Source organism: Pundamilia nyererei, unplaced genomic scaffold, assembly GCF_000239375.1.
Source record: "Pundamilia nyererei isolate P.nyererei 1_Seehausen unplaced genomic scaffold, PunNye1.0 scaffold00329, whole genome shotgun sequence".
Lineage (NCBI taxonomy): Eukaryota > Metazoa > Chordata > Actinopteri > Cichliformes > Cichlidae > Pundamilia > Pundamilia nyererei.
In genome coordinates this window covers 375,595-389,388 of record NW_005187730.1, presented here as the reverse complement: position 1 = coordinate 389,388, position 13,794 = coordinate 375,595, and the positions used below count along the sequence as shown (strand labels likewise).

General features: G+C 39.0%; 1 protein-coding gene across 5 annotated transcripts in view; it reads left to right on the top strand.

Moving 5' to 3' along the window:
- LOC102192866 (protein FAM184A-like) overlaps nucleotides 1-13,794 on the top strand; it is a 217,913-nt gene that overhangs the window by 107,345 nt on the left and 96,774 nt on the right. For all 5 annotated transcript variants that reach the window (XM_013915605.1, XM_005751838.2, XM_005751837.2 and 2 more), the window contains 3 exons: nucleotides 3,041-3,176; nucleotides 4,899-5,080; nucleotides 12,841-13,026. In XM_013915605.1, coding sequence (XP_013771059.1) covers nucleotides 3,041-3,176; nucleotides 4,899-5,080; nucleotides 12,841-13,026 — 504 coding nt within the window. The remainder of the gene's footprint in view (nucleotides 1-3,040; nucleotides 3,177-4,898; nucleotides 5,081-12,840; nucleotides 13,027-13,794) is intronic.

Genomic DNA, 13,794 nt, shown 5'->3' with positions numbered 1-13,794 from the left:
GTGTGTGTGTGTGTGCTCACGTCAAATCACTCCCTGAAGTCTAGTTCCTATTAATTGAGCACCAGTCAGCATTTACACTCTCAATCTTCAGTATTAATATTCTGCCAATACGGTTCTTTCTGTAAGTGTGATAAACTGGCTGCAACTGCTGGCTGCCAACTTCATCCTGGCATTGCATTACAACATAAGGTGAAGTTCACTTTTCTATACGGATGTGCCTCTTAAAGCCTCTACGTTGCTTTAAATATGAATGTACTACACTTACCTTTTTGCAATGACCAAGCAACATGTAATTTTAAAGGTCTGTCTTCAGTAGCATACCTTACCTCATAATAGTACTGAAGACACCCTTAACAGCTCATCAAATATAGAATAGGTGGATTTACATTTACTCAGGTTTCATTCCATTTAGTTAATGACTGACATTAAAGGGCATGTGCCCAGATATTTAGGTCTTGAATGTTGAAGTTTGGACTTGGGCTAACAATCCTATCATTCAAAAAAGTTAGTGAGAGTGAAAAAAACCCATCTTCTTCTATTTATACTAGCTAGCGAGCCTTGTGGCAGTCTTTGTAATGAGTGATCTTTTAACTTGTAAATAACAAAGACATTATCTATAAATTATTTTTTATCACCACAAAAATCATTTATAGATAGTACAATAATTTTGTAAAACAATGTTTTAGTCATTAACCTGACCTGTCCAGAGGTCAAGAACTCCTCCTTAGGACAGCTCTATAAACTATTTTGTAAACTCTTAGTTTCTCTTTATTCCTTTTTCTTCCCTTTTCTAAAAAAAACATGCAAAATATTTGAGCACAACACAGACTTTTTTTTTAATCAATATTAAAGTTTTGTTGGTGAACTTGTGACCACACATGATTGACTGACTGTATATAAAGGTGAGGATAAAATAATTACTCCACAATGAAACAGAGCAACATATTTTTAACATAACCCCCGATAACCTGAACTTCTATTGAGCAAAAGCACAAGCCACTGCTGTGCAGTGATGTGCTTTAACTTTGTAATGCTCAAAGCTTGTAAAATCAAGTTAAAACTGAGCATCGTCTTCCAGTTTACACACAGTACAAAAACTTCAGCAGGAGTTTGAGCTGCCACTTGAGAAAGCATCATGCCAAAAACAAAATAAATCAGCTTAGGCAACAGAAAAAGAATTGTTGATGCTTACAAAGCAGGAGATGAATTAAAAACCTTATCACAGAGTTTCCAAATGTCAAGAACTGGAATGAGAAGTTTCATCAAAAAAATTAAAGAGAGCTACACTGTGCAGAATAAGCCCGGCAGAGATAGGAAAGAAAACTATTGAGAAAAGTGTCTAAAGACCCCAGAACAAATGCTGAAAACAGTAATGAACAATTAGCCAAGTCAGGACTTTTGATCTCACAATCATGAGAACCTTAGACAGAAATGGACTGTGAGGTTACAGACCAAGAAAAAAAGAGCCCAAGAAGAAGAGACACTTTCCAGACAGACTGAAATATGCTACGGAAACCTGAACAAAGATGATGCATACTGGACATACACGTCAGATGAGATGTAACTAGTTTTTTGCCACAGAGACACTGCGTGCGTTTGAAGCAAGCAATCTTTTTTTCTTTTTTTTAAGTACAACCCTAAAAAACAGTGCGCCCAGTGAAACATGGTGGGAGTATTATGCTGTAGGGAAGCTGCAGTGCATCTGAATCTGGGAATCCCACCAAGGTTGAAGGATAATCATAAAAAAAAAAGATATGTGAAGATCCTAAAGAAAGCCTCAAAGAATTGGCAGCAAAACTGGGTCTGGGTCATCGCTTTGTCTTCCAACGTAATCAATACACACATTGCCCCTGGTGAAGAACTACCTCTAGACGACCAAAGTGAACAAAACCCCCCCGACTTGAATCCAACTGGAAATCTGTGAGGTGAACCAAAGACCAAGGCGCATGCCAGAAGACCATCGCAGACCATCAAGGCATGTTTAAGACGTGCCGAAAACTACAATAAACGGCTGCAGGCCGTTATCTAGCAAAAAGGATATAAAATTGACTAGTAACAGTCTTAACCCTGGTAGTTTTTGGTTTATGTGGTATAATATTGTTTCTGTGTGCCAAGTAACATATTTTAAGTGTCCAAAATAAAAATAGAATGTTTAAAAAAACCTGTGTTAAGAATTCTTTGCTCTGTTTAAAACAAAAAATAATAATACAGGGCCTAATAATTCTGACTTCATTTGTAAAACATCGTCATACCCGTGGTGTTGACATCCATATGAGATTCTAAATATTAAAACCTCAACATTATCATTAATCAAAATACTAGAATTTCAGTCATCAAAACTGAACCATAAGCATCTTCGGTGGGCTGTAGCTTACCACAGGCTATATTATTTGTGAGCTAGTTCAATTAAAAATTCTACAAAATGCACCAATATCACAAATACAGCTCCAACTGTCTGAAAACTTGTCAGAGTGGCCACTATCCACATGAATGAGTTGGATAAAAATATTTCCCCTCTGTATAGTTGTTTTAAAGGTGGAAAGTATCTGTAGAGGCCAAAACTGTTTGTGTGCAAGGCTGTAAACATGCTGTTTTTAATGGGAAGTTTTAACATATGAGTTTATGGGGATTGACCTGGAAGCTGGTCTCAAGTGGCCATTAGAGGAACTGCAGTTTCACTGAGTAAAAGTCAGATGTGTCATGCCATTTGAAGTCTCTGGTCTGCTAGTTATTTAGGTTTATTATTCAAGCTCATTTAGATAATATATTTAGGCTTAGAACTATATATATCAAAGCTGCATTTATCAGCTGGTCTTTAATGATGTTTGAAAACACCCGTCTGCAATGTCTGAAAGTAGGGAAAGTAAACCGAAAAGAGTTGTATGACAGCACAGACCATCAGTCTTTTCATCAGTGTCATTTAAACTGGGGGTAAATTATAATTTAATTATTTCCTTCTGTAAAGATTTTAGAGGTTGGTTGTTGTTCTTCTTAACCTACTCTAACAGAGCTTTCTTTTGTGGATTTGACTCTCCTCTAGGACTTAACCAAGCAGCTGGACGAGGTGACCCAGAACTCGGAGATTGTGGAAATCCGTCAGAAGGAGGCTGAATGTGAACTAGAGGCAGCCAGAGACCGAGTTCAGCAGCAGGCAACTGAAATACTTCTCAAAGCCAGTAAGACCCACAATCTCTTCCCTTTCTCTTTTCATGAGACCTGTGAATTCTTGCATCCGCACTAGACTCAAGATGCACTCTATGCTTTCCGTGCAAACACGTCAAACATATCGACTAACAGCTCCCCTCATCTTGTCTGACACATCGTTGCCTGTTACACTTTAATAGCATGTTGCTGTACTGTATATCGGGGCTAATGGTGTTCCCGGTCCCTCAGAGGCTGCTAGAAGAAGCCTTGCTGACGACAGTGCCCAGTTTGTCTGTGTTTATGTGCACATGTAAATGGCTAAATAGGTGTATGTTAGAATCTGGTCTAATATCTTATGATGTATTTCCATCACTACTTTGGTTAACAACATTGCATAAACATTACTGTCTGAAACGAGTCATTCTCGGCCCATTAGCTCCAATGAGGTCGTTGTATCCAATGAGAGCATTTTATCACTTTCCACTGGAGCTGCTTGCATGTTAGAGACAAATAAGATCCAGCTGGTAAATGCAGCCATGGGAGTCTCATTTACCACACTACAGATCAGAGGACCTCTCAAGGTTGTTTGCAAAGAAATGACCATGAGTCCTTTTTGCCTTTTAAAGTGCCTTTTGTTTTTTAAGTTATAAAGGTAAAAAAAAAGTGTAAGAGTGGTAAATTTCAACTTATCATCCTTCAACAATTACTAAATGTGTAGTCTTGAGTTTAAGTTTTATGGTTTGTATGTCCAGAAATGTCCAGCACATTTTCACTCCCAGCTCAGATATAGATGCTTGATAAGGACCCTTTCTTGCCACATTGGGTGTCCATTCATCCATATATTTTCCTAACAGCTTATCGAGTTAAGGGCCAAAGTGGGGCTCAAGCCTGTTCCAGCTGTCACGGGGGAGAGACAGGGTCTCTAATCCATTGCAGGGCTAGCATAGTGACAAAATAACCTTTCAGACTCTCACTCATACTTACAGCTAATTTAGAATCAGCATTTAAGGCCTCTCACAATCACAAAGACCAATCAGTTACTAACTGGCTACCACCAGTTGGGTAACAAAAATGTTTATTTCCAAACTTGTGGAAGTGAAATCGGTCACAAAAATGGCTGCAACAAAAATTTCTTGTGATTGATTTAATGGCAAGCAGTTTGACACGATCACCTGTAGTTCACAGGGAAGATGGAAACTTATCTTCAGAGAGTTGTTATTTACTCTCCAAGTTCTAGTTTCACTAGAACTTGGAGAGTAAATAGTGAAACTAGAACTTAGAACTTGTGTGAAGCTTTCTAGAAACAGAATTATTGCTGCAACTAACACGTGAAAAAACACAACTTTTACTTCCTGTTTTGCATTGTACTTTAACAGTTTCACTACTGCTCTGGGAATAGTTTTAAAAGTCTTTGTGGGCATGTCAACATTTTCATTGCTAACTACTGGAGAATGTAGCAAGCCCCTAGAGATCAAAGCAATCTCAAGCAGGTTTTCAGTGAAGAACTGTATAGCTCTGAAGTACCCAGAGACAAAGACATGACAAAGCAAGAGAATGCTAGCTCCACATAGAAAGGCCCCAGGGAGTTGTAGACCTTCTTCGTATGAGTCAGGGTCAACTATGGCACAATCACAAAACTGAAACTTTTTGACAGCCCCTCGTTGTAGCTGTGTTGGCAGCATCAATAAGAACCAGCAACATGCTGATTGCATCAGTTGAATATTTGTATTCTTCACGCCTCTGCTCTGCCATAGGTCAGATAAGCAGTCTGCAGGCCACCCAGATGACCCAGGAAGCAGCCATCAGAGACCTGGACAACGAGCGGAATCGGCTGAAGGACAAGGTGGTGCGGATGGAGGAAGAGAGGGAGGCCCTTCAGAGCCAGGGCCAAGCACTGGATGAAAGACAGAAACAGCAGCTCCAGGCCCTGGAGAAGGTGCGTGTGTGTGATGGTGAAGTGTTTTGTATTCATGTCGGACAGGAAGCAGCTCTGTTATGAATAACCAATAAGTCATCAAGATGCAGAAACTGATCTTTTTTGTAGCTTGCTTCACACCAGTTTAAAATACAAGGACTGTGAAGAAGTCAGTGCCCATACTTTTTAGTGTAGTGGTCCAATGTCGATGGAGTTGAGCAGTAATAAGTAATACCTACTGACATCAGGTTTTCACATTAGGGTTACTTTGTTAGAAAAAAAATTGTACCCAAAATGTTATTGTGAAACCCCAGCATGAAGCCTTGGTCTCCTGTATTTTTCTGTATTTATGTGCATTTTAAGTAGTGAACTTGTCTCTCCTGACCATGTGACCAGGATCAAGCAAAAGTAGATTTAAACGTAGACTCTAGTCCAAATTCATTTTTCAAGTTTTCTTTTGCTTGCTTCTCTTAGTTTGTGATACTGACTGTACAGATGAGACTGCAATCCCCATGTGAGGCTGATGTCTTTCCCAAACCAAGTCTTTACAGAAGTAAAAAGAGCACTTGATTTTAATTATTGATGTATCTGAGAGAGTTGTACTTGTAGGCGAAGTCAGATTTTTAGATAAGAGCATGTAGATTTACAGTATGCATAAATACCCGCCCTATCTATCTTTCGTTAGTTATTTTGGCATATTTAGTGCGTTGCAGAGGAATTCCTAGGGATTAAGAGGAAAATTAATCGTAGGTCTGCAACAAAGTTTAAAGCATGTCATCTGTGCAAGATGACCTGTGGTCGTCAAACAGTTGAAAGGGTCAAACTTGTCGATCACAGCTTTTACAAACTCTGAAAAAAGGACAGCTGCTCCTCTTTTTAAAAAGCGGGACTCTTAAAGGTCAGATGATTTAAGCAACAGCGTAGTCAGCAGACCAACCGCAGCCGATAGTAAATGTCAAGTGTTGCAGCCTCATGTGTGTTTTCCCATCCTTTTATATCTGACATTTGTGCAGTGTAATCCTCTGGGAGCTGAAAGACTTCTCCCACTGAGTGTGGTTGCTGTGAATTTAGATGTCTTCCCAAGGATAATGGAAGATCTCAGATCACTTAAACTTCATGCCATCTTTCTTCTATGGCTGAAGCTAAATTTCCAAACCTTTCAACACTGATTCATCATTATAAATTGGCTCTTGATGAAATTTATGCAAACTCAACTAAATTTGATAAAAGTTCCCATCTGACCTCGACGGGTTCAGTTGATTTATTAATGTAAAATAACTTTATTTATGCTTAATGAAATTTTACCTTCACGCTATGAATGCTTTTTGTATTAAAGGTCCCAGAGAGGTGGGTTGAATTTTTTCCAATGTATTTTTGTGTCACATAGTCTACATGTTTTCTCATCTGAAAAAACACATTGAAAACTTTTATTTATGTTGCGTGCAGTCACAACAACAGTTGCCTCAAAGCTCTCCTATAACAATACAGAAAAAACAACAATCAGACGACCCTCTCTGAGGAAACACTTGTCAACAGTGGGAATGAAAAACGCCATTTTAAGAGAAAGAGACCTCCAGCAGAACCAGGCTCAGGGAGGATCAGCCATTTGCCACAACTGGTTATAGGTAACTGTTACTCAACCAGTTTTACACTCCCTCTAACCTAAAGCCAGAATCTCTATTTGGTTCACGTTATTTATAACCAGCTTTGAGCTGGTTATAAATAACGTAAACCCGTTTCTGTCTCCTCATAACTGTCTGAAAAGAACTTTTCATTTCAGGTAAACTTAAAAGAATTTTCTTAATACAGTGATATTTTAACCCTTAGTAGTGAAATGGAGAAATTACACTGGTGTTTGTATTATACTTTGGACATATCACCTCGATCAAAATGCAGTTATAGGGTCTCAGGACCCCCAATGGAGCAGCAGATCAAAATGCTGCACTGAACATGAGTGTCACAGTAACTGAATGTTCCCCTCTAAAGTTTAGTAAAGTGAGTAAACAGAACATAACATGTAATGCCAAAAGAAAACAGTCACAAGCTGAATGGGCAGTGAAGCAAGAAATTGGGAAGAGAGCATTCCCATCTGCAGTAATTTATATTTGGCGGTGCAGCTCTGTTCAGGGACCTCTTCACCCTTTACATATGAAAGCCAGTGGCGAGGAGGGCTGCAGCAGGACCAGATAGGGAAACGGTGCCAACAGATGAGACACTGACCAAGTCAGTTAAAACATGAAAGGATAATTGACTGAAGTTATAAAGAGCTAATTTACTTTTTCTGCTACACTGAGACAGAGTTGGGTTGCGAAGTGACTTGAAACCGAAAACAAAACAAAAACAGTAAGAACCATTCATAATCAGCTATAGCAGCCCTGACTCAGATGGGTTCATGAGTGTTTTAGATGCAAATACTTACTGCTAAAAGTCCTGTAAAAAACAAATGCTTTGTGCAATTGAATGATAGTGAATGTATCGTATTTGTAAAATAAATTAAAATTACCTTGATGTAAACATTGCAAAGATGATTTTTATAATTACATTTAATTGTTAATGTAGTGATATTTGGCACAGTTCCTTCCAAGTGAAATCCATATAAATTTGCATCTTTTTTGGCAATGCAGACCATGTTTTCTTCTTTCCTTGTTTTTTTAAGACAAAGATTGGATCAATTATGGTTCGAAATAAGCAACATTAGTGAACAAGAAGAGACGGAACTATAATGATAATTTCATTGACCTGACTTAATTAGGGAACATGTGTGAAAAGTCATTAGATTAATTGTTTCCTTGGTTTTCATTTCGGTTCCCTCTTATTACCATTCTCTCCCATTTTGTTTGCTTTTATTTCTTTGAGTTTTTTTCCTCTGTCTCTCTGCAAAAGGAGAAATTAACCTCTCAGGATGTTCATGGCCTGTTGTTTGTGTCACACTGTGGAGATGTGGCGCCCATGGCTTTGTTGGCCATATGATAACACAGCAGGCTTGCCCAGTTTGACCAGTTTGTTAGATGTTGTTTTTGGTAGTTTTCCAAAACAGCCTTTGGTTCTGAGCAATTACTGCACACTAATATGATCGTTCTTTGATCGGAGATTAAAGTTTTTTCATGTTGCTGCCAGTGTCTGATGATCTGCCAGACACTCAGTAGGGTTAATGAAAATTGTGAGGTTGAATGAGATATAAACTGTACATGTTTTAGGACAGTAAAATGTGTCATGCTGAGAAGTTATGTTGATCAGTCAGTCTAAATGACTTGAGAAGCTAATATATTCACATTTTTCTTAAGCCTAGTATTTCTAGAGTTTAGTTTAGTGGACAAAGGAAGAGTTTTACACATTACGTTTATCACACTTAAGCAAACATTTAATTTGTAATGAGTGAATATAATTTGTAATCGGCTCTGTGGTTATGTAAGCATTTAGTATCACTAAATAGGCTGGGGAGCTATTACGCTATTAATTCTGAAGCAGTAAATTTACTGCCATTAAAGTATATAGAACACTAGGGTATTAGTATGTCATAGGATATGATTTTTAATACCATGAGATGCCGATACAGATGTCTCTCCATCTAATAAACCAACAACAATGTTATAGTTTCTGCATCCACCACCATGCGAGGCTCCACTTATGTCCATTGATATAAATGTTGTTATCAGAGTGAGAATATCAAGGGAAGAGGGTGGAAAAGTGAGATAGCATGGAGATTAAAAATAGTACACCGGAGTACTGGGAGGGTAGGCGTTCAGGAAAGAGTGAGGTGGCAAAGGAAAAGCTTACAGTCAGTTGTATGTGAAGCTGGACACACTATAGCTGGACAAAGTTGATGAGCCGTCAGAGAAGTTATGTGAGGGGAGGTACAGGACATTTATGAGGACAGCAAGACACTGGTGAGGTGTGTGGTAAGAGTGACAGATGGGTTCAAGTTGGGGTGAGATTAAATCTGCTCAGAGCCCCTACTTGTTTGTGGTCATGATGGACAGGTTGACAGCTGAGCTCAGGAAGGAGTTTCTGTGAACGCTGATGATCACAGATGATATTATGATCTGTAAGGAGAGTAGGAAGCAGAGTCTGGAGAGGTGGAGGTATGCTCTGGAGAGAGGAGGAATGAAGCAAACAACAGAATGAAACAATGAAACAAAACAGAACATGTGTGTGAATGAAAGGGAGACAGGTGGAAAGATAAACATAAAATTGGTAGAGTTAGTGAAGGTAGATGAGTTGGAATACTTGGGGTCAACCATTCAAAGTAATGGACAGTGCACAGGAGGGGTGAAGAAGAAAGTGCATACAGGGAGGAGTAGGTCAGGTGATTTGTGACAGAAGAATATCAGCAAGACTGAAAGGGAAGGTTTACAAGATGGTAGTGAGTCCTGATTTGATGTATGTTTAGAAATTAGAAATGAGTGCATCAGAGGGACAGCTGAGGTTGAGCTCTTTGGAGATAAAGTTCAAACGAGGGAAGGCTGAGATGGTTTTGACATGTGCAGATGAGAGAGAGTGCATATTAGGCTAAGTATTTTGAATGTGGAGCTGCCAGAGACCACAGAAAAGATTCACAGGTATAGTGAAGGAGGACATGCAGAAGGTTGGTGTGACAGAGGATGATATTACTGATAGGATCAGATGGAGGTACCAGCTATCTGCTCAAAGGTGTTCTTAGCTTGGTTAGATGTTACTTCTCTTAACCATGGAATTAATTCTGTCTTCATCCACCTTAGTTGTCTTGTGTGTCTTGCTGAGACACGTGAAATTCAACATTTTAAGTCAACTTCAGATATTATGTCTGCTTCATTTGTTATATAATAATAACTAAGCTATGAAACTGAATCCTCCAATTACTTTTGAACCTCTAAAAATGTGATCTGTATTTAAAAATGTCTGCAATTCCTAAACAGTTAACGGGATTTTTTTGTAAAATGTGATATATATTGATAGTTTGATTTGAAATTAATTAAGGCTGTCATAGTCAATGATGCAGGCCGGACTCAAACGCTACATTCAACCTTTCATTCGCTACATCAAAGTAGACTGGTGGACTGCAGAAGTTTTACTAGATGTCATCTGCTCCACCTCCCACCCTGCTTGTTTACATCTATTACAGCAATTAGCGAGAGGGGAGGGGAGCTGTCGTGGCTACAGTGCAGTGTACAGTGCAACCCTGGGTAAGTGACGGGTGGCTGTGTAACCCAACAGTGAGTCGGTGACACTGATGACATTTGCAATTAGTTTAACAAACATATATTTGTGGTGCCAAAGATTAATTGTTCACTCAGCTAATCCCTCGCTTCTATTACCAGCCACTTAGCCTCTTTATTTATTTATTTTAATAAAATTACCATCAAATAACGCATACGCTTGTCATCAGTAAAAATGCTGTCAGAGCCTTTAATGGCCTACCTGAAATTCAGTGTGTGGACTCCTGAGACTGAGCAAATTTAAATTTAAAAAAATATATAACCTTATTTTAAAAATTATTTTTATCAGTTACTTTCAAGTTTTCTTCCTGCCATCCCTTTTATGTCTGCCTGTAGTACGCCCTGATGTGCTACTGCCACCAGATGATTGGTGTGGTGCCAATCTCTTGTTAGTGCGCAAAGAAACCAGGAACCTACCCAGCTCCACAACCAGAGCCCACATGTTAACTTTATCTACACCTTTAGCTACAGTTTTTAATCCGAGACACACTACGAACAGAAATTCAAAGCTGGAAACAGAGCTGCTGATTTTAACTCTAATCTCATTAGTAGTCAGATAATCTTGGTATAGTCTTTAATAGGATATGTTCCCTCAGATCGCTCACTGTGTGAGTCAGCTCAGCTCATGTGTATTACAGTTCCCTTGTGACTTTTTTTTGGCGAAGTTTAGCCAATTAAAGTTTTGTAAAAGCCATGCAAAGAGGAAACAGCTGCTCTCCTGATTAAAACCAAACTTTAGCGCTTGCATATTAATTTTTTTTGTCTGTTTTGTCTGTTTCCCCTGAAAATCACTGTTTTTTGACTGTAGCCTTGATTCATACTATAATAGCTTCCCAATGACAAACCCAGTGCACTGTTGCTGGGTGCAGAGGGCATTTGTTCTTGCCTGTCTGCTCATCTCTGAGTTACACAGTTTATAGAGCCTGGCAACAACCTAACTCTGCAGGACTTCATTCTTTCTCCTTGTGTCTCTCTAAACAACATCTTTTCTACATCTGTTCTTCACTGCATTTTCTGCCTCCTTGCTCTGCTATTCTACAGCTTCTCCTCTCATTTCATCCACACATAAATCACTGCTGATAACTTATATTCATTCTTTAAATGATGCTCATTACATATTTTTTTGTGTGTTTATACTCATTAACTTAGCATTTTAACTTGGAATTTCAGGCTTTTTAATGTTTTTCCTCCTCTTAAACATCTGTCACGTCTGTAACTCATCAGTGGGTTGCATTAGAAGTTCGTTTTGAACAAATTTTCACTTTTTTCTTAAATTTAAAATTACTATTGGATTTATCTATACAGATGAGCATTTTTTACAGTACTCATTAGTTCAGTTACAAGTGCAGTTTGTAAACTTTGACACAGTGTTGTCTCAAATTAAATGATCTAAGTTGTGCACTTAATGTACATAGATGACACTGAGAATTGTGATTGTCTTGCTAGCTCTTGTAACTTGGTTGAAAATTTCTCAGGTCCCTCTCTTTCCTGCAGGCAAGAAGGGCAAGAGTTTTACTTACTTGTTTGACTGTACATCATCCAGGTACTTGTGAAGCACTTCTAACCATAGTTGATTGTTTGAATGAGTGTACAACACTGGTACATTGACATTTTACCACTAGGAGGTTTTGTAGTAAGCCAAAATGCATTATGACTAAAACTAACACTGCTGATGTGTTTGCCTTAAACAAATAATTCATATGTAAAGTGATACGATAGATCATCAAAACTGTTTCCTGTATGGACACCAAAGTTGATATTTGGACTTGTCCAAGAAAGCAAGAAAAGAAAAAAAAAAAAGTGAAAACAGCCACACGATCAGGTCAACATATCCTGAACTGTTTGGTCTCCGTATTGCTGCTTCTTATTTTATCCCAAAGGTCACCGTATTATACGCTGTTGTCATCATCTTGCGATGTCCCACTGCAGAGTCAAATATAGTTTCTGTGCACCTAATTTAGTTACATTTTTGTCAAACATAATATTACATGCCTGCCTATATTAAAGATCTTTTTACAATGTTTAAAACGTGTTGGTCAGAGTCTTCAATCAGCAGCTGTTCATTTCACTTGGGACTTCACTACAAAACATCCCAAAGTCTGTTTGTTTCTTTCTGCATGAACTCAAAGACCTACTGTTTAAATAATGAGTAAAAAGAAGTTCTCCTGTTATCAGCTAGACTGCTTTAGCATACTTAAAAAACACAATACCTGAACACCAGTGTGATAAAGACTGTTGGACATCTAGAATCCAAACGATTGTATCTTTATTTTTGAGACTGATAATGGGCTTCATTGTGTCCTAATCAATAACCCCATTATCAGTAATCCCAGATAGGCTGTGCCCAGGCTTTATCAACTTTTACTGTTCAAAGAATAACACATGAGAGTGACGAGGAGAGAAAGAGTAGCACTGTATAGAGGCAGCCTGGAGGATTATCCCCAAGCAAACGGTGGCAATATGGCTGAATAATGCAGCATATGTTGTGAATGTCAGCCCGAGCTCTGTGTCTGTCTATCGTCTATCGCAGCGCTCACCTTTGAGCATAATTTAAGTTCGCATGGGGTTATTTTCGGTGTTTTTTAGACCCTCCGTGATGAGAAAGTGTCCCACGAGAAGGACGTGAACAGTCTGGGAGCTCGATACGAAGAGGAGACCAGCCAAATGAAGGAGAGCCAAGCTCGAGCTCTGGAGGAAGTCGCCAAGAAGAACAGGGTGACCCTGGAGACCGCTCTCAACAACGCCGAGAAGGACAAGAACCGCCTCCTGGCTGTGAGTACACACACACACACACACAGGGCCATGTTTTCATTGTTTTCAAGGACAGAAAGACATACAGGGCTGGCCTGGGCCCTTTATTGTAAATGTTCCAGTGTACACCTCTGATATGACGAAGGTTCTTCCAGACCAGAGCCTTATTATGAAGTGAAGCATCTGACACATGCAATCATAACAAAGGTCCCAACTACAAAGAAGAAACGACTACATTTAAAGCTGGTGTAGTTATTTTTTTTTTTTAAAGTTAATCCAGCAGGTTGAAACCGAAGTAGTTGGAGAGGAAACTAGAATTCTGCAGTGCCTCTGGCCTCTGTTTTCAGGCTTTACAAAAATGTAGCCTGTGAGGAGGGACTTGAGCAAATTTCACACTAGCCTCGGTGCAGTAGTTTAAAGAAAATAGTGGGTTGAATGGGCTAAACCAGTGCATCTCAAGTTTTCTTCCTTTGTCTGTTAAAACAAGCCAAAAAACAGAGAGTTAAAGGTACAGTTTGTGAAATCTCACCACTGCTGTAGATGTCAGTAGATTGCTGATTGCCGTCCATTTCTGTTTTTTTACTCCTCTGAAATTTAAGTGCGTAATCCTAATTATGGCGGCTGTAGGTACAAACAACTCTGTCAGTCTGCTGTTTATGTCAGCTGGGTGTCCATGTGGAGCCTCTGGAGTCAGTGAAGCTTATTTCTCTCCAATACTGAGGTGAGTTGTTGAGGATGTACAGAACCTTTCTGTTGAGAAGTGCTGCTGTGTTGTTGTTGTTTGTGTGG